Genomic DNA, 20,903 nt, shown 5'->3' on the forward strand with positions numbered 1-20,903 from the left:
ATTAAATAATTAGTATCATATGCAGATCATCTAATGAAGTCTTAAATTATGTGGGATATCAAGTTGTCATACGATCCTGGCTAGCTCTCAAGAAAAATGCCTGGCTTTTAGGGGGAAAAAATACTGTTTAAGATTTATGAATGTAAAAAATAAAACAGACAATTGAATTACAGGTCATGTAATTAACAGAGAAAAGAACAGCAGCAGGCATTATACAGTGTTCTCTGAGAAAAATAAACAAATGAGACAGAAAACAGATTGGTGAGCAGAATTCACCACTGAGTGCGTTAATTACATATCTTTTTCCTAAGCCATGGTTATAAAATAGACTCCTATTTACTTCCAGAGAAAACAAGGAAACTCTTGCCAGTTCGTTGCACAGTTTCCTCTTCCAGTTATTGCATGGAGAGACTTTAGGCAGATGTGATAAGTGATTTTCATACCTCACTTAAAAATTCCAAATTCCATTTGGTCCTTTATCAACCATAATCTAAACACATTTCCAAAAGGCCGAGGTGGCAGGAGACATCCCTTCATCAAAACCTTGTAAATGTTTTATACCATTTAAAAACAAGCAAAAAAAACCTATGAAAAAAAGCTTAAATTTAATCCCAATTGCCAGTATCTTAACAAATATTAGGTTCTTGAGGTACCAAAAGCAGACTCTGATTCTACTTCTGGGGAAAAAAAACTTGATAATCTAGCAAGTTTATAGAGAATACAAGAAGGAGCCAATTCTTCCCATTAATATTTTTGACACACAAATATTGGGAAGCAAACTACTTACATAACATCTTTGGGCATGATTAATAACCTAAATGTCATCTTAAAATGTATCAGCTCACAATAGAAAATTAATAATAATGACATGACCATAATGGAGAATGTACTCTCCACTCAAAACCAATCTTTGCCAGGCCCATTCAGATTTCTCTTTCAGAATGTATGTATATATATGTATGTATATAAACTTTCTGGGAAAGTGCCAGTAATAATTCATTTATAGGGTTCACTAGACTAAAATTATGAAGGCTCCCTTAAGAATTCTGTTCAACAAACCCTGCCATAAAAGGACTACTCATATTTTTATTTGTATACAGCAACACTGAATTTACAATCTGATTCCTGTGAATGGCTCCTTGTACCTGTGTAGACACAAAGATTCCTGTGGGTCTCAATATGGGTATACCACAGCAGGGCATTCTTTTTAAGCAAAGGGTGTCCAAGCACCTACAGGAAACTATCCACATCAGGGTCTGTATCTAGATAAGGTTCTATTAAGCTCCCTCTCCCCACTTCATCCCAATAGGAGCATCTTGAAACAATCTATATTTACAATGTTGGTTTGAGGCTGTTTTAGTTAGCACGATCATGATATTTAGGGAGGGATCTGACCCATCACTGAACTGCTTTGACAGAGACCTTTTCCTTGAGAGGATGGAAATCAGAGTTAGAACACAGGAGCCTGGCTCTAATTTAAAAAAATCACCATAATGTTATTAGCGATTGACGTCATCTCAATAGTGGCACCAAGCAATACAAGGCTTCTGCACAGATGATACTGTTCCGTCATGGGGCACCTGCCATTTAATATCATTTGTGCTACTTCAGCCTTGGTCCAAGTGCTCTGATGGCCATTAATTCTAGAGTCTATAGATTTTTCAGACAAGTGATGAAAGAAAATAGAAAACATTCAGCCCTTGTTAAAAGCAACAGCTGTCTCTGGTCTTCTCACCCCTGTGTATATCAGTCACGTGGACTTCTTATTTGCTCTGAGGCAGGGGGAGAAGTGTCCCCTCCCCAACCTTGGTCTTCTCCCATTCCCAGATTTTTCATACATCTCTATGCTCTATTATGTTTTCCACTCTTTCTTCCCCTGCTTCTCAGATTTTGATACAGTCAATAGGGAAGCAAACTTTGCGCTCCCATGCTGCCAGTTATTTTAAAATGGCAACCTCGGTCTATTTGCTCCCCACTCACTTAATTTATGGTCCGCCTCAATTATACTCTCCCCCCTCTTTCCCAATTGAGAGATCCAGATCTATAGCTGGTGTAAATAAGAATAGTCCCCCTGGCAATGAATGACACAGATTTTCACCAGCTGAGGCTCTGGCCCTGAATATTAGTTATTTACCATTTTACTAATGCAGAAATTAATATAATGATTATATATTTTTCTGATGTCCCTTTCATGAATGATTAATGACTAAAAATCACAGGTCTAGATGTTCAGTTTGAATGAGGAATCATAATCCCTTGCATTTAGAAAACCAGGCTCAAAATCTGGTTAGGACATGATCAGAATATATCCCTTTGTTTAATCATATAGGAGAGAAGGAAATGTCTCCTACTGTAGTACTCCAAGCTTGTTTTCCTATTAGCGTGGCTGCTGACTAGAAATGATGCCTGATAAAATGGAAGGCTTTTCACATTATGCAGTGTTGTCCAACTCATGTTACACTGGGAGTTAAATCTAACATTTCTCCTAAGTTTACACACTTCTTACTTATTTTTACAATTTCTGGTGTTATTTCTGTGCAAGACATGAGCATGACAAAGTGATTGAATTTCCTGTGCATCCAGACAAATAAGATCACTGCCAATCCAATTCACCTTAAGCTAAGCTGTTCTGGAAGTGAATGATGTTCAAAGTGAAATACAGAAAAGAAAACTGCATATGCAAACTCAAACCCACTCTTCCAGGAAAAAAAAAAAAAAGGCTCCAACATGCCAAAAGTCTGGACCCTCTGGAAATAGTATTATATTATTTGAGTTATCAGGAAGAGGAGTCACTGAGAGTCAGAATCTGTTCTTTTATCCTTTTAGGTTGTTTCTAATGGTTCAGGTACAAAGAAGAATTAAATGTTAATGAAAACAAGGAGTCAGTTACTGTCAGTAGCTGTTTAGGCACCACTGATCAAACCTATAATATGGGCATGAAGTGTCAGACTGCCCATAAAAATCCCAGATTAGCCAAGTTTTATAGAACTAGCACCACTGTTATCTTTAACGATAAAAAAGAAGCGGAAGATCTTGTTCCTGAAGAACTTTTCAAAATTGCTATATGTGATTGGTTTTTAATTGCTGTATGTAGCAAGATAAAAGTAATGTCCGACATTTTAAAAGGTAAGCAACATATGCTGTACGGTCCACATTCACCAATATGTTAAACCAGATTTCCTTGTTCTTCTGGAGACTACTAGCAAATTTGGCCCATATTATATATTCCATACAAGGAAACTCCATTAAAAGAACATTGCTAAGGCTGAAATGCTTAGCAAAGCTCTCAAAAGTAGAAAGTGCCACAATTACAGTTTTTTAATTCAACGTCCTTATGTGCAAGCATAGACTAACTGCCTCTTGTGAGATCAGGAAGATACAGCTAAGTGTAAAACGTCTGTGCAGTCACCCTAAGTTCTTCCACCCACATCTCCTTGCACAGTAGAACTGCACTATTTCACAGCCTGAAAGCCCTCCTTGTTCAAAAGGAGTTAAAAGCAGAGTTTGGTTAGAAATGTTTGAGTATTAACAATGAATGAAAATATTTATTTTTACTCACCTCTCTCTGAATCAGGCATACCTGGTGTGGTATGGACTTAATGCAAGACAGGGAAATAAATGGGGGAGGGAGGAGAATTAAAACACTTGACACTAAAAAATGAATCTCTGAAAAGAAAAAGAGAAACAAGGTTTCTCTCTGCTGTGCTGTAACTGTCATGTCACGCTCATGTGTCTTTGCCTTGAGTTTGTACCTACATTCATGGTGGTTCACTTTGTGCTACAACCTCCGTTTTGCACAGGAACTTTGTTGCTTGGGGTGAAGGCCAGAAGAGTATTTGATAACCTTACAAAATGATAGTCTCTAGATAGTTCTAAACATCATCCTTTACCACAGGCAACAGACTCTCCAACATCTTCTCAGTATGTCCAAAATAGAACACACTTCCCTACCCAAAACCAACCCAAACAGATGTTCTCCAAGATTATCTGCCACCATTTATTCATCACAAAGTTAGACCACACCCAGATATGTAATTCCTCATTTTTAATTAGTCATTCATCTTTGATATTAAAAAGGTCTCTGTGTTATTTAGTACTTATGTAGAGCAAGTGGAAAAACATTTCCGCTGTGATTTGTAAATGGCTAAACGAGGTGATAGGCAAGTGGAGAATCAAATCCCGAGGGCTCTAGTCTCTTGACTGCTGACATGCCTTTTCGGAACACTATATTCAGAAAGAAAGAAAAAACAAAGCAGCCTTTGTGGAGAAGGGTCTTTGCTGAGGAGAGCAGCCATCAGATTGGGACCATGTTTCCTTCAGGCCTGACTCTGCCATCACCTCGAGTTAGCTTTCAAAAAGATGTGGTTGTGAGGAGTCATGCAGTTAATATGGTCTTATTTCCTGTGATCCTACTGTTTTTTGCTACTAAAGATTATGGCTCATTTCCAGCTTCCTATGGGCCTGACTGAACTACTGTGATCTCATTTCCTCAGTCCTACTGTAGACACTGAATAGAACGCATAGCTCCAAAAGGAGGAAGGAACTTTTTCCCAGAAGGCGGCAATGACATCTATTTGACTAGTGAAAAAATAATTCAGGTATTAGCAGGAAGTCAATTAAAAGACAGCATTACAGATATCAAGTACCAAATCTGTTTCTGACAAAGTGTCTTTTTTTCTGCATTTCCACACTAGGTCAGCACTTGGTTTGACCAGGTCCTGGGGCATCATGTTTTGTCATTATGCAATAATGCACTTCCTAAATCCTGTATGATTTTTCCCATGGCACAAAATAAAGTAAAACTCCAAGTATCTAATTCAAGAGCACCTAAGACAAGCAAAGAGCTATAGGTGAGAACTCAGCTGCTATACATTAACACTGACTGCAACAGACCTGTCTGGCACTCTCTCTATTATTTTCCTCCCCTCAATTTTCTTTACCATAAAAAAAAAAATCTAAATTCACAGATACGTCATGGAAATGTTGTCCCTATACTCTCCTGTGCTGATTAAACAAAAGCAACTCAGTTTAACAACTATATGTAGATGTCAGCAACAAGTCATGGCAGAGGATGAGTTGTACTGTATTCATTCTTGCTCAGTGTATTGCTAAAGAATAAAATACAGCAGTGTAGACTTTTCCTCTAATCTTTATTAGAATCTCTGATGTGCTCCAAGTTACTGCCCATTTAATTTTCAAATAAAAGTCTGGCTGACTGAGACCTTTCTTCCCCATCCACTATATAGATCTTCCCTTAACCTGATGGTGTCTGATTGACTTGTATGCTACCTAACACTCTCCCATTTGCTGCATGGTTAGGAAGTAAATGGATGGACCTTACTCTCAGCCTCTCCTTGAGGCTGGCAAGTTGACCCCACTCTGCCTCCTTTCAATAATATCTTGGAGGCAGTGATAGCTTGCCAACCCCAGTCCCTAAGGACTGGGACGGAGTCCCAGCTCCAGTTGGTGGGGGTTCCAACCCGTAACTCACCAACCCCCCAGGTTGCATACCTTGCCCTAGGTCGCTTCCTACCTCCCTTGCTCTCTCGCTGTGCTTCAGGGTCGCCCCTCCGCTCTCTTCCTGGCGACCTCTTATCCTGGCGTTGGCGCCTCTTTTAAGCATCCCACCGCCGGTGCGTCCGACATGAAGGGAAGGGGGGGCCACACCGGTGTCCTTGGCCACTCCCCCTCTCTCGTCCCTTGCAGGCTCTTGCCCAAGCCGGAATTGCTGGCCATCTCGAGCATGCGCAGTTCCGGGACGCCCCTGCCACTTCTTCCCCACACCCTGGGGCTGGCAGGACTCTGGCGTGGGGCGCCAGGCCACCAACGCCAGCACCCCCGGCTGCGGCAGAGCAGGCGCGGAGAGGCCGCTTCTCCCCAGCACGCCAGGGACAGCGTGGCAGCAGTGCGGGGATATGGAATGGCCCTGTCACACATTGCTATAGTAGTGACAGCGCCTGGAGCTCTGGGCCTTTAAATCACCACCGGAGCATCGCACAGCATGCTTCAGGTAGCTCAGAGGGTCAGGGGTTACCCCTGATTCCCAGAAATCCAAGTGACTGAGTTACATTACAGCATGGACCCATTTAGCCCTACAGTTAGAGGCACTGACTTTCCACTCCCCCTGGGGATGCTCAACCCCCACACCACCCAGACCTCACCCCCACTCCACCTCTTCCCCAAAGGCCCCACAGTGCCCTGCCTCTTCCCCCTTGTCTTTTTGTCAATGATGAAGGGCTCTATCATGGAACCTAAAAAATACAGCCATGATACATAACATGATGTGATCACAAGAGAGATGAAACAATGCCTACTCTGCTCTTAGAAGGGCAATTTTTTTTTTGCTCAACAACCTTTTCCCCTCGTTCTTTGCACTATATCCACCACTATTTTGGCTCTTTATCTGTAACGGGTTGGCCACCCCTGATTTAATACTTGTTAAAGCTGCTGGATTAATGTTTACCTACAGAATGGGTGGCAACAGTAGTTTCCTCATACTTCTACTTCTGCTAACTGTTCTTAGGCGACAATCCTACAAATGCTTATGCACATGCTTAACTTTAAGCACATGGCTAACACTAACAAAACCAGTGGCCTGCTTACATGATTAAAGCTAAGCGTGTGCATAAGTATTTGCAAGATCAGGGCTTTAGTTCCAGTTGTAGAAGCCGGTGTTTGCAGTGTGAGCACATGATGACTGGATTGAGGCTACACTAATTTCATGGTGGTAAAAAAAAAAAAAATCTATCAGGTGGACACCGCTATTAATTGCTACTAGCCTGGGCTGATTTTAACCGATACCTTAAAACTGAGTCGGTCTGTACTTATTAACAATCCCTGAAACCACACAACTCCTGCGCAACACAAATTCAGCTGAAGAACCAGATGGCCCAGCAGGGAAACTATTGACAGTTTCAGCATGTATCTATCAAAGTAAGAATATTCTGAAGGTAAAGTTGGAGGAATGGAAAGTTCTAAAAAGAAACAAACAAAGCACCCAGAGTCATGCTTCTTATAGCTACATAAAGCAGAAATATAAACATTCTGAAGCTTGTCTCTCAATACACTTTAGACAACCAAGTAGCTTTACATATCTTGACATTTTGTGCATCATACTGGCTCTCTCTCAGGAGAGTCAATGTGTCTCAATCTCAGTAAAAGTTGACAGTAAGATAGAAGAAATGCCATGAAATGTAAATATAGCCAGAATCATTCTTAAATTCAGATCGATAATTTGTGTATCCTGTGTAGGTGCAGACTTTGAAAGATTCTAAGGCTCCACTACTAGGGCCATGAATTCTCTCTTCCCACTAAAGTCCTCACCAGTTGAGAGTGTCCTGCACCTCACCCAGGATTGCTCATCACCTAGCAGGATCAGACCCTGGATCTATAAATGTAAAACACTAGCCTTGTGTTCTTGGATACAACATATGGTCTGTGGATAGTGGATTTGTGTATACTTTACCACCAGGGTAAAGGGCCCAATCTGGTATTTCTTGCACTGGCAAACTGTACAGACTTCTGTTTTTTCTCTACCAGAATTGCAGGGGCACTCTCATAATCCCTTCTGCAGTGAGATTTGCACAGAGTCAGTAATGAATAATACAGATTACTTGTTGCCAAAAGAAAAATGTAGTTTATGCATGCCCCTATATTTGCATAGCTAATAGGGTCAGCTCTCATCCCGGCTTGTCCTTTTCCCCCCTCAAACCACTATGTTCTGTCTCCCATGCCATCCCCGTGCCTGAGCAAAACCCTATCCTCCATTTTCTTTTAAATACACATTTACACCTACCTCTGCTGGAATGCCTGTCAATCACTACCACATGATGTTGAATCATTAGCTACAGTTTCTATGTTACTGATAAACTCTTCATTTGTTACCTCATCTTCTCACTCTCTCCCAGGTGACTGTCTCTTTCCCACAGATTGCTCCCCTTTCCAGAGGTGAAAGTAACTTAAATTTCTTACAGAAACTGTTATATTGCACCCCTTTTGACGGGGGAGAGTCAAGGCAGAGGAATGAGGGGGAGTTGTGGTATGACAGTACCTGTAAGAAATTTAAGTGTGGGATGGACTGTGATGGGCCCAGGGTATGGGGTGAGGATGTGGGAGCTGCAGGAGTTAGGGCAGGAGTTTGAGGATGAGAGGGCTCAGGGCAGAGGGCTGGGGGTGTGAGGAGGGGTTCAAGGCAGAGGATTGGGGTATGTGTGGAGAGGGGAAGTGCAGGGGGGCAATAATGCTATGGGGGGGGGGCTGAAGTCCCTCCTCTCAAAGAGTCATACCAGGAGGCTGCTTGCTGTTCCCCTTAATCACTCTCAGGGAGTGACAGGAAAGCACAAAGCATGGGTCACTCACAGGAATGTCAACGTGTAGATGACTACACGATTAACCAATAAGCCTAGGCTTACCAGTTAATCCTGTTGACCACACGCATCTCACCCCATTTGCTGCAGCTGTATCAGAGGCAGCCGGTTGGGGTGGAGGGCAGGAGCCGGAGCCCATGAAGAGCCGGCTTTTAAGTTGGCTTCTCACGTTCACTGGATCCCATGGAATCTGCTGGCTCCTTTCTCCACCCCGACCATGCTATTGCCTCAGAGAAGCAGCAGCAAGGGGTGGGAGAGCAGGCAGGAGCCAGTACATGTGGAAAGCTCTCCACATGGGTCAGCTCTGCGGACCCCTCTGGCCCACCCTTGCTGCCTCCTACAGAAGCAGGGGTGGGGGAGCAGGTGGCAGGCAGGAGTTGGTGATCGGGGGAGCCGGTTTAAAAGTCGGCTCTCCCTGAGCACCAGTTCCACAGAACTGCCTGCCCTCCTCCATCATAGAATCATAGAGCTGGAAGAGACCTTAGAAGGTCATCAAGTCCATCCCCCTGCCCCAGGCAGAACCAATCCCAACTAAATCAACCCAGCCAGGGCTTTGTCAAGCTGAGACTTAAAAATCTCTAGGGATGGAGACTCCACTACTTCCCTAGGTAACCCATTCCAGTGCTTCACCACTTTCCTAGTGAAATAGTTTTTCCTAATATCCAACCTGGACCTCTCCCGCTACAACTTGAGACCATTGCTCCTTGTTCTGCCATCCATCACTATCAGAGGCAGCAACACGGGGAGAAAGGAGGCTACCACAAAGCAGCTCTGTCCACTGCAGGCCCATGCTCAACGTAGGGGGGCAGCAGCCTCTGTCCATGGGGAGCTTGGACCCACCATGGACTGGGGCTCCTGCCATAGGGCAACCTCTGTCTGCAGGGAGCTTGGACACCCTGAGGACAGGGACTACTGCCGCCCCGCACTGCTGCTTCTGTATCAGAGACAGCAGTGTGGGGCAGCAAATACGAGCCAGTTTGCGTGGGGAGCTGTTTTTTAAACTGGCTCCCCTCACGGACTGGTTCCCAGCCGCCACCCAGTGGGATGGCAGGGGGCTCCCCAGGAGTGGGGCTAGGAGCACGCTGTCTGCCAGTCCCGCCCCCGGGGACTGTTGAATAGTCGTGAATCCACTAACATTTTATGCAGTTAATGTGTAATTGAATAGTCATGTATCTAATATCCCTAGTCACTCAATCCTCTGACTCCTCCCCTCACCAGCCAGGAGGCAGAGGCATGCATGCATGCTGTGTGCTTTCCTCTCACCCCCTCATGGCAAGGGAAACAGCAAGCAGTGTCCCAGTTCAAATCTTGGGGGGTGGGTGGGAGCCCTTTAACCTACCAGCCTGCTTGTCTGCTGCTTAGCACAGCAGCCTAGAGGAAGCTCCAGAAGCCCAGCCGGTAGTGCACCACACTTACTCTTGCAGCTGAGTGCCCAAGCCTGCTGGCTCCTTCTTGTTGGAGCAGTACCCTGGGGTGCACCCGTTTACTTTCACCTCTGCTCCTCTCTGGCATGTCGATGGTGAGTGCCCTAGGAGAAGGGCTAAGTTCTTTGCTCTTTCTCTGAACAGACTCTAGCACAGTGGGATCATGAGTTTGATTGTGTTTTAGGTGCTACTGTATTAGAAATAAAATAACAGAATAGGGACAGGGGATAGAGTCTGCAACAGGCAGGTGGAGGAAAAAGAAAATGCAAGTATTTGTCTTAATTAAATGAAGCAGACAATTTCTGGAAGTTACTCAAGTCCCTTGAGATTATAATGGCAATTCTCTGTGTAACATAACAGCATAATATTTATCTGTTTAGGGATATCTTATTAGCATGCTATGTGCAAGCTAATGGACTTTCCTTCTCTGTGTGAATCCTTAACATCTGTTGTTTGAAACCCCCAAACATCTCAAACATGCTCCATGAAAACAGCTTGAAAAAATAATGATTCATGAACACAAATATTGCTGAGAAATATAGTATGCCAAAATGAAAGACTTTATGTGACTTGCACTTAGATAGAAGAACACAGGACAATGGCCTAGAGCAGGGGTGGCCAACCCATTCTGGCCAAAGAGCCAAGATAGCAGTAGATCCAGTGCAAAGAGCCGGGACAAAGTTGTTGAGAAAAAAAAAGTACTGCCCCTTTTGCCCCTTTAAAAGGAGCCCTTGGTCGCATTTGGGGTTGAGGGGGAAAAAAGGGCTCTGCCCCTTTAAGAAAATGCATTTAAAGGCTTTTGGGCCACATTAGGCTCCTCCTGGCCGATGCCATCTTTAATTCTCCATCTTTCATGGCCGTGCCAGATGGCTCCCCTGTCCAGGTCAGCACAGGGAGCCGGGAGGAGAGGGCCATTTTGGGGGGAGCGGGGGCGGCTTACGAGCCATGGGAGGAGGGGGGGGGGCTTCGCGAGCTGCATCCGGGGAGGAGGGGGAGGGAGAGCCGCATGCAGCTTGCGAGCCTCGGGTTGGCCACAGCTGGCCTAGAGAGTGCTACATGGAATGGAATGCCATATACACTACTGCTAGCAAAGTATTTCAGTTTCCATCGCATTGTTCAGAATGGATAGTTTTAATTTTAATGCTTTTAATTGCTAATTTGGTTTGGATGGTCATAACAAGCAAGATTTGCCAGCATACTTTGATTTCATATATGTTAAAGTCACAGTCTTTTGCCATTGATTTCCAAGGGAGCATTAGTAGACAAATACATGTATCTATCTACAAAGAACATCTGATCATATTTGCTCTGATTCACCCAGTCAATGCAATATTACTAACATGCAGTTTGAAAACTGAACTGAATGGCACAGGAATACCATTCATTTCAAAAAGACATTGTGTAGTCAAATAAAAGTAACGAAGTACTTACTATACAGTATGATTCCACAGATCTAGATACTACATACCAAGAACAGTATATAAGCTGTCAGTATAGTTTATGAGACGAGGTAAAAATAATCAATTTATTTAAAATTTTGCTCACTGGAATAGCTTCCTAGTAGATATAGGCAGATAGCTAGATCTAGCTCTAGATCTTATTCAGGAGGGTTTTGGGGGTTCAGCAGCCATACAGTTTTACTCTAGCATACCTTAGGGAAATACAGATGACAATAATGCAAAACACTAATACTAAAACAGCAAACAGTCCCTGTATCAGTTCAATTTTCAGTGACAAAGTTTTCTAAGATATGACATTAAAGTTTTGTACAATTAAAGGATGAGAGGCAGCATCGTCTAACAAAATAAATCTGAGAGAAGGCATCAAAAAGATCTAAATTCTATGATTCTGCCACTGCTAATGGATGACCCTGAGCAGACCATTTCCCTCGGTTTCCTCTCCCACCCTTTGTGTGGCTTGTTCATTTAGATTATAACCTTTTGGGACATGGGCTGTCCACATACTGTGTATTCACAGATTGCTTAGCACAAAGGAGATCTCATTTCAGTACAGTGCAAACCACCACAACAATGGAGGTGCCTGTTTGGATAGAACAGAAGGCTTATTCTAGGTGGCTAGAGTGCAACTCCAAAAGCCAGCTTCTGTCACTTTGTAACTCATTTAGATTAATACACTCCTTCAAGCCAATTACAAGTATGATGAGAAATATGATGTCAAACTATATACATTACTATAATGCTGTAAATGAATGTTGCTGCTTTTGTTAGGAGACACATGACCAATTAATTCAATTGTAGAGGCCACTTCGTGATTTGAAATAAATGAAGGAGAACTGTATAAAGATTATAATGGAAATGCAATTTTACTGCTCCATTATCAGGAGATAATGAGTTGGTGTCAACATGAATTACCATATCATCACCATAGTTTCCAAAGGTGCTGCCGTGAGCTTTGCCATATCATTGCTGAGAAAGACCATGCTCTGGAAGCAATTAACTAATGTCAGCATTGTATGTATTAATCATGTTATGGATATGACCTAAACGGATAAAAGAAAAGTAGAGAAATTAAGGAGACAAAGATGATGCGGTCCTGCCTCAGGGGAACCACAGAACAATGGGTGACTTCATTTACTCTGGGAAATTCATCATGTTAAAAAAATTAACACTTTTTCTATAGTTATGTAAAAAACATGTTAGCTGGTCAGGTCAAAGCTAATCCTAGGGCACTGCAGAGATAACAATGATCAGCTCACATGATTTCAGACATGACTTGTCCATACTAAGGGTGAATCAAGTTTAATACCATGTGTTGTTACACAAGGCACTTCTCTTGTATACACCAGGCCTCAATGCTCTTCTTAATAAGGGACTGACTTGCTAGGGAGAAGACCTGAGACACAGTTTTAAACCTCTCAGATCCCCAGGAACTACATGGAAAGGAAGCATTAATGCTAAGTGGGTGTCTAGTCTTTTCCCTCCCATCTTGGCAATGTGGATTCTGTAGGATCTCTGCTAACATTAACTCCTGTGTTTGGGCAATGCCAATCTCTGCAAAGAGGTTGGAGCAGGACTTAATGTTACTTCTACATACATATCCACGGGAATATCCTTGGGGGTCTGTGGGAATCTTGCCACAGAGAACAGATGTCCCTGGCATCAGACTTTTCTATTTCTGACATGTTCCCATTCCTTCCATTCCTGAGCTGCACAGTCCCATTGATAAGTGGTTTCTGCAAGCTCCCAAACAGCAGAACTCTCAAATATTCCCTTCTGTTTTTCCACGTTTGCTCCTTTCTGGCATGTAAGTGAAAGGAAAAGTCTTTCCATAGACCCTCTACTGTAGCTCCTAAATTCAAAATTTTCATTTTGAGAGACAGAGAAAGACCTTTACTGGTATTTCAGGATAGTCCTCAGTATTTACTGAACATCTAATATGTGAACGTGGCCCAAAATATGAAACCTAAGCCATGAATGTCTCCTGTTGTATTTCTCAGAGAATCTACTACAGAATGTGAATTCTTCTGCAATTGAGCAAAAAATACTGTACACCTTTTAATATATTAGACAATTGGATAGTGCAGAAGAGAGCTCTAGGGCCAGATTAGTAAAGGAATCTAGGTTTAAATTATAGTAGAGTTATTCTTTATAAATCTGGCTCTGAGTGCTTTTCAGTACTGTGCTATGTGTATTAATATTACTATACAGAGTACTAGACATACTCTACATCAGAGACCATGGAAAGAAGCATCCTCTCAGGCAGAACAATACCTATGTACTGTGTCAGGACAACACCCAACATTCAGACAACATAAGTGTTTTTCAGCTTACCCAAATCTGTAACTTAATCCTTTTTTCATTTTTGAAAACTGTTTTGACTTTGAAATCAATCCCGACCGTGCTTACGAATGCAGATGTAAAGGAATCATCAGCATAGCGGAACAAAAAGGAGGTTTTCCCGACACTGCTGTTACCAATGATGAGCAATTTGAACATGTAATCAAAGTTCTGATCAGACGTGTCTTTCTGGCCATATCTGGAATCTTGAGCAGATGCCATCTGTAAATCAAAATAAAAAGGAATTTTTAGGGTCTGTTTTACTTAATAAATCAGAGACATTTATATTTTATTGGACTCCTCGGCAATAGATATCAATAAATTCAAGGACAAGATCACAGAGACCCTAAGTCTCTTACGATACTTGTATCCATGGTAATGATTCCCACTGCAAAAGAAAATGGCAAAACACTTACAGTATTAAGGCTGACTATCACTGTTAATCAGTATAAACAACAACAAACACATCAAAAGACCAGATCAATTTCTGAATATAGTATAAAAAAAAAAATCTTTCTTCACAAAATGTAACAGCATACTCACATAAAAGTACTATATGATACTACTGAAAGATTTACCCAGCATTGCTCGGATCCTTAACTAATTTAAATGAAGAAAAACAAAATTAATTCCTTGCTCTGCAGTTGGGCTGAGGCTGAGGGGTTCAGTAGGTAGGCTGCCCCAGGGAAAGAGGACAACTCCAGCCCTCTCCCATCACAGTAGCTTGAGGCCTCTCCATGGGTATGTCTACACAGCAAAGTTATTTCGAAATAACAGCCCTTATTTCAAAATAACTTTCCTAGTGTCTTCACAGCCAAACCTCTATTTTGAAATTAATTCGAAATAGCAGAGTGCTTATTTCGAATTTGGTAAACCTCATTCTACGAGGAATAACACCAAATTTGAAATAGCTATTTCGAAATAAGTGCTGTGTCGACACTTATTTTGAAACAGGGGGCCTCCAGCCTTCCCAGGGTGCCCTTGTGGCTACTCCAGCCTCAACCAAGAACACTTCTCTCACTCCCCCCTTCCCCGGAGTCCTTAAAGGGGTAGACTCTGGCCAGTGCCTGTGCCAGCTCCAAGCCTGCCAGCCCAAAGCCAACAGTCACTGCCCCTAACCCAGTGTCCCCAAAACATGAGCCAGCAAGCCACTGGCAGCCAGCCCTCCACCGCTCCCCAAGAGCAGTCTGCCAGTTACCAGGAGCCTGCCAGGGCCCAGAGAAGGCAGACGTCTTCCTGGTCCAGGGTGGAGATCAACGACCTTATTCAGGTTTGGGGGGGATGCCCCCAATGTCCATGATCTCTGCACTAGACGGAGGAACGCAGCTGTCTATGGCAGGATAGCAGCCAGCCTGGCCACCAAAGGCTACATGCGAACCCAGGAGCCAATTAAGTTGGTCCGGCAAGATCCCCCGCCCCTGAGCTTCCCCTCCCCCTTCTTCCCCTTGATTCCCCCTCCCAGGTTTCCCCCTCCCCACTCCCTTCCCACCTTCTTTCCCCAGTCTCACTAGAGTTTCATTCCCCCCTTCCCCCCTGAGTTTTGTTAAATAGAGAAAGTTTGTGTTTATGAAAAAACATGTATTTTATTTTACATCAGGAAGGGAGGCTGGGGGAGGTAAGTGGAAGGATGTGAGGGAGGAATGAGGCACAAGCCCCCAGTGGGGCAGACCAGGGAGGCTCTCAGTGCTCCTCAGGGTGGAAGCTCTCCCGCAGGGCCTCCTGGATACAAACAGCCCCCCAATGGACCTCCCAGATGGCTGCCTGCAGAAAGTGCAGCCAGGCTCGCAGCAACGGGTCCAAGAGAAGCACCAGAGTGCCCAGAGGCAGCTCTGGCTCCATGTTGCAGAGTGCTGCTGTATCCCAAGTGAGGGCAAGCAGAGCACGCAGGGACAAAATGCTTTGCTGTCCCTCATCGAGGTAGACAAGCAAGCAGGGAAACCTGAGAACTGGCTGTCCATGGGGGTCCCTTTAAGCACTGGCCTCAGATAGCCTCAGGCATCAGCCACACAAAGTAACTCCTGACCTGAGGCCCTGCCAGACCTGGTTCTGGCTGGCCTTAAATGCGATTCAGCGTCCACTATTTCGAAATAGCAAACTGTTATTTCAAAACAAGACGTGTTATTTTGAAATAAGCTATTTCGAATTAACTATTTCAAAATAGCTTATTTCGAAATGACGCTGTAGTGTAGACATACCCTATGACAGTTGCAGCTCCGGTGTGTGCAGCTGGGGGGGAGGTGCACGTCCCCCAGCTGGAGCAGGTCCAGGTTTGTGTGCCCACTGCGCTCCCCAGCCATAGTGAGGAATGCAGCAAACCGTGCATTTTCCCCTTGCTCTGTGATGAAGGAGAATAGCCAGCAATGTGAATGGAGGGCGGGGAGGCAGAGCTGCAGCCTTCCCCACCAGCTCTCAAGGAGATGTGGGGGGTTGGGAGGCTCGGGGCTGAGGCAGTGCCTAGGTTGGCCAGCCAGGCCCTTTTATCTGCCTGATGATTCTGCCTGGTTTTATGCTTCTGAGTATGCAAAGCTTCCCCTTACCCCCACACAACCGAACCCTGACCTTGCTTTAAGTTTTGATAAGAGGACGCTGTGTACCAAATTTGGTGATCCTGGCTCTGTTTAGGAGGAGTTCTTCAACAAATGGAGAGACAGACTCGGTCAAAACAAACTCTCCCAAATATAAGTTAGACTAGAAGACTTACTTGGCATTGCTCCAGTCCTTTAGGGCATGTATGGAGGGGTGCAGGAGTCAGGGCAGGGGGATTGGGTGTGGGGCAGCTTAGGAGAGTGGGTCTGGGTGCATGAGTCAGAGGGATGGAAGGGGTGGGAATTTCAAAGCAGGGGGCTGGAAGGTCTGGGGGGCTCACAGTGGCAAGGATGGTGCTACAGCTGTTGCTCCCGCCCCCAGCTCCTCTTAGAGGGGGCCAGTCCTGTGGTGGCTAGCTCCAGTTGCTGGCAGGACTATTCCATGAAGGAGGGCCAGGGTTGGTGCTTTGTGGGGGAGAGGGCTGTGTGGCCCAGCCCTGGCCCCAGCTCCCAGTGGTGCTCCTGGAGGGTGGGGGCTGCACCGCCAGTGGTGTTCATGGGAGCAGCAGGGCTGCACAGCTCAGCCCTCGCTCCCAGTGGTGCTCCTGGAAAGGAGGGACCAGGGCTGCATGGCCCAGCCCCAGCATGGCTGCTGGCTGGTGGGTACTGCAGGCGAGGGCTGGGGGAGGGGTTTAGGGCAGGAAGCCACTTACCTGGACCAGTGGCCAGCAACATGGAAAACCCTGACCCCAGCTGGCCATTCTCCACCTGGTATGGCCGCCCCGCTGTGGTCACTCCACAGTATACCTGTCCCTCATGCTTGCGGCCTCCTGCGGTCACTCTGCAATATAATCAGCCCTCTCCTTTTCTGTGTTATGGGAAACAATCTTATTCCAGGCACATCCCATTTTCCTAGTGTAACCCACACACTGAATGTGCTTCACTGTCCCACGTAGTGACACTTAGAGCACAGAGAAAGATACGAACAAGGGAGCTCTACAACCTAAGCTGAGAAACAGCTGGCTTTATAGGTCATGCTTTAGAGGCTACTACAGGAAGATCCAGAAGTCCTAGGTTCAAATCCATCTGGTGGCAGTTACACTAGCACAAATAAACCCTCATCTTGCTTTAAGTTAGGATAAGAGGAAGCTGTGTACCAAATTTAGGTTTTACCGTTTAGGAGGAGTTTTTGAAAAAACTGACTCACAGACAGACACACAGATTCTCTAAAATACATATAAAGATGATATATTAGATGGTAAAATAAGGAGGCAATGTGAGGTGTAACTGTGCAGTGTAGACACAGGGGTATATTCACTCAACTTTGCAATCCTTGCCTTTGTCAACTTGTGCCACAATCTTTATCTATTTTAGATCCAATGAAACTGCAGGACCCATTTGATGTGGCAAGGTCACAGTTTTCATAATAGCTAGAGCCTCACCCAAAGCATTTTGCCACTACTCTTTTCATTATCACATACCCTCTTGGTAAAGTCATTTTGCCAAAAATATCTTCCTTTTGTTCTCTTTCAGTCTCTTCTTCTATGTGCAGCAGTAGAATTTTGAACACAATGTTCAAATGCAATACAGTTAATGCATGAATACAGTGTTCATGCAGTACAATATTACAGATGATAGGGGCCTATATTTTTAAAGAGCCCTATGTTTTAAATTAGGCTAATAAATCTACATTTAGACAACTAAATAAATGGGAGTTCCAGATGATCAGCCCTGAAAATTTCGGCCTACATTACCATTCGGACACTCAAAATCATAAATATTTAGTTAAGAATGTGAATGATTCATTTATACAAGCAAAAACACCTACATAGTCCATTGCATCGTCAGCAAAAAGTCTAAACTGTGTATTTTCAGCCCCTTTTATAAAAAATATTACAGCATTCACATTAATAGTTCAGTACTCTACAGTTAGGCTACAGTAGAACTCTGGAAATGTTCTGTAAAATTAATGAAGCAAATAGTATTTCTTTCAACAGAGCATTCAAAAGATATTTCAGATATTATTGTCCTGACCTTCTAAGGGTTACTGTCAGGCTTCTTGACTTCCAAACTACTTGCTTGAAACGTTGTTTTAAATCTACTGGTTTGAATATGACAGGACTGCTAATTGCTGCAGAACAGACTTTCAATCATCATTACTGTGATGTCTTGCATCATCCTCCCACTGACACCCCTCTGCCTATATTCTAGGACACAAGTAACATACATAGTCACATGTTCACATGTGCGCTATGTAAGACATCCGAATTATTATTATTTCTGTTCTTAACGTATCACTGAAGCAACTAACTGGAAAAAGGAAAAACCCTCCTCTTGCGTAATGTATCAGCCTAAATGTGTGTTTACACCAGTACCCTCTACTGGACAGAAGCAGAACTCAAAAGCTTGTACCTGTATTTGCACTCCTTTGGTTTTTGGCCCAAAGAGAGGATATATAAAACCTAACATGGCTCATGGTGATCCTCCTTTCTCTCAATCTTAAGGGGAAGTCTGGGAAATGCTCTGAGAATTTAAGTCAATGATTTAGAGAATCTGATGAGTTTAAAGCCAATCACATTATTCTTGGCCTGACATGATCTTTGAATGTTTGGATTTGGCAATACAAATTACAGTGCACATACATTCCAGTTTCAGACAGGGACAGAGAGAAAACCTTGATATTGACTGTATATAGCAAAAATTGCAAACAGGTGTGCCTATAGTTAGGCAAATGAATCCACATATAGATACTTCCACAGGGTAGCTGGATCCATGACCTTGCCTATAGAGTCAGGGCTCTCTGCTGACCACCCTGTTAGCAGGAGCCGATGCCTACAAAAAGATCCTGAGAAAATTCTGTTACCTTGCTTTGAATATATGCCTTGTCAACTTCACCAGGGTATTAAAGATGCAACTCATGTAGATATGTTAGGGCTTCCTGTAGGATCTCGTACTAACCAGGCTTTGGGAGTAAACGGAACATGAAGCTCAGCCTACATTATCACTAAAGATAAACTCCAGCAAAGGGACCTTATGTAGCATGTGCCAATCTGCAGCATGCTGGGAATGCCTCAGGCTCATCAGAAGTACCTAACTGCCTCATCTTCAGAACAGCTTAGCACAGTCACAGACAGCTTCAATTTACCAAGGTTCTTGACTAAATGTAAATGTCAGCACCTAACTTTAGGCATGGAAGTTTGAAAACACTGGCTTTAATACTTATAAAACTTATTTTGCATGTGTGTGCAAAATGTGAGTGTCATTGTGTGTCATGATGAGATTTAATTAGGTAATATTTAATGAAGTTAAGATGAAAATCAGTAATCATGACTAACTGAACATGTCAATAATCTTTCATCTTTCTGATTTCTTTAATAAATACAAACAAAACCGTTCTACTTTCATGCCTCCAACTCAGTCTTGAATGACTAGATTTCTTAGTAAACATATACCAAAAAAAGAAAATAAAATGTTAATTATAGCTTTATGCTCATTTATAGCTTTTAGCTGTACATTGTTTACAAAAACACCAAGCCATCATCACTGAAAAAAAAAAAATCTGGCAAAGCATAATATGACAAAGCACCTGTGTGATGTCAACACACCATAGATACACCCTGTTCTGTTCCACTCTACATCTGGTTCCATCTATTGCTGGAATATATCTGAACCCAGTGGTCACTAATTCTAGATCCACAGCTACAGCAAGAGGCCAGGAGAAGACACCTTTTTTCTTGACTGTCACCTGAGAGTTGTCATCCTCATGCCCACACACACATTTATAGGTATACAAAATCAAGGGGTGCTGGGCTGCTCAGTAACAGGGTCAAAGACCAGAGACCAATCTGAGACAAGGTCAAGTCAAAACTGCAAAGTCAGAGTCAATTACCAAATTAAGAGCATAGGTGAGAACAGGGACCAAGCTGGGCCAATGGTGTTTCACTGGGATCAGCAATGGTCTTCAGCCAGAGTCAGTAAATATGGATCTGGAGCACAAAGCTGAGATTGAGAGTCATGAGTCTGGGATCAAGGCAAGTTGCAACAAGGAGCAGCAAGCAGGGTGTAAGGCAGAGGCACACCACCAGTGGTCTGCATTGCTGAGACAACTCCCATAAATGGCTTGCTGTTTTATAGAGGATGTGTCAGCCAGTCAGGGAATCATGGAAGGCTGGTGCTCATGCCCCTTCCATGGGACTTCCTGAAAAGCTGTGTCACCAAGAGGAATTGAGAGACTTACACCTGGGCCCTGATGGAAACAAGGAAGCAGAGCCCCCATCAAACCCGACAGACTCCAGCTCTCAGCCCATGGGTTCTTGCAGAAACTGAGTCATAAAAATCCTGGAAGAGTGACATTCTACTAGAAAATCAGAAGACTGGAGTACAGGTACGGTACAACAGACAGATGTGGCAGGGTGTTGCCCTGCCCTGGACCTTTCAGGGGCCAAGGAGCTGGAGGGAGGAGAGCCCAGCTGTGGGCAATTAGGAGGGCCCAGCTGAGGGCTATAAGAACAGCTCCTGGGAGCAGAGTCAAGGACTGGCCTGCTGCTCTGGAAGAGAGAGCAGTTAAGACCTGATGGCCAGGGAAGAAGATGGCTCCCTGGAGAGGGAAGGACTGGGGTGGCTCAGGCAGGCGGAACCCAGGCTACATGGCCTGAGGCCCAGTGCTGCATAGGAGGCCAGGGTGAGCAATGGAGGCAGCCCTAAAGGGGCTGGGCCACATAGGAGGTGGTCACAGCTAGCAAGGAGGTAGCTGTGGTAGTCAGGGGGAGACTGAGCCAGGGAAGTCCCAGC

The 20,903-nt window shown here is 44.0% G+C and overlaps 1 protein-coding gene across 2 annotated transcripts in view; it reads right to left on the bottom strand.

The window, feature by feature from the left end:
• RAB3C (RAB3C, member RAS oncogene family) overlaps window positions 1-20,903 on the bottom strand; it is a 209,187-nt gene that overhangs the window by 177,436 nt on the left and 10,848 nt on the right. For both annotated transcript variants that reach the window (XM_075932411.2, XM_006112663.5), the window contains exon 2: window positions 13,582-13,809. In XM_075932411.2, the coding sequence (XP_075788526.2) occupies window positions 13,582-13,809 (228 nt within the window). The remainder of the gene's footprint in view (window positions 1-13,581; window positions 13,810-20,903) is intronic.

The sequence above is a fragment of the Pelodiscus sinensis genome, chromosome 6 (genome assembly GCF_052426305.1).
Source record: "Pelodiscus sinensis isolate ZL-2025 chromosome 6, ASM5242630v1, whole genome shotgun sequence".
NCBI classification, from domain to species: domain Eukaryota; kingdom Metazoa; phylum Chordata; order Testudines; family Trionychidae; genus Pelodiscus; species Pelodiscus sinensis.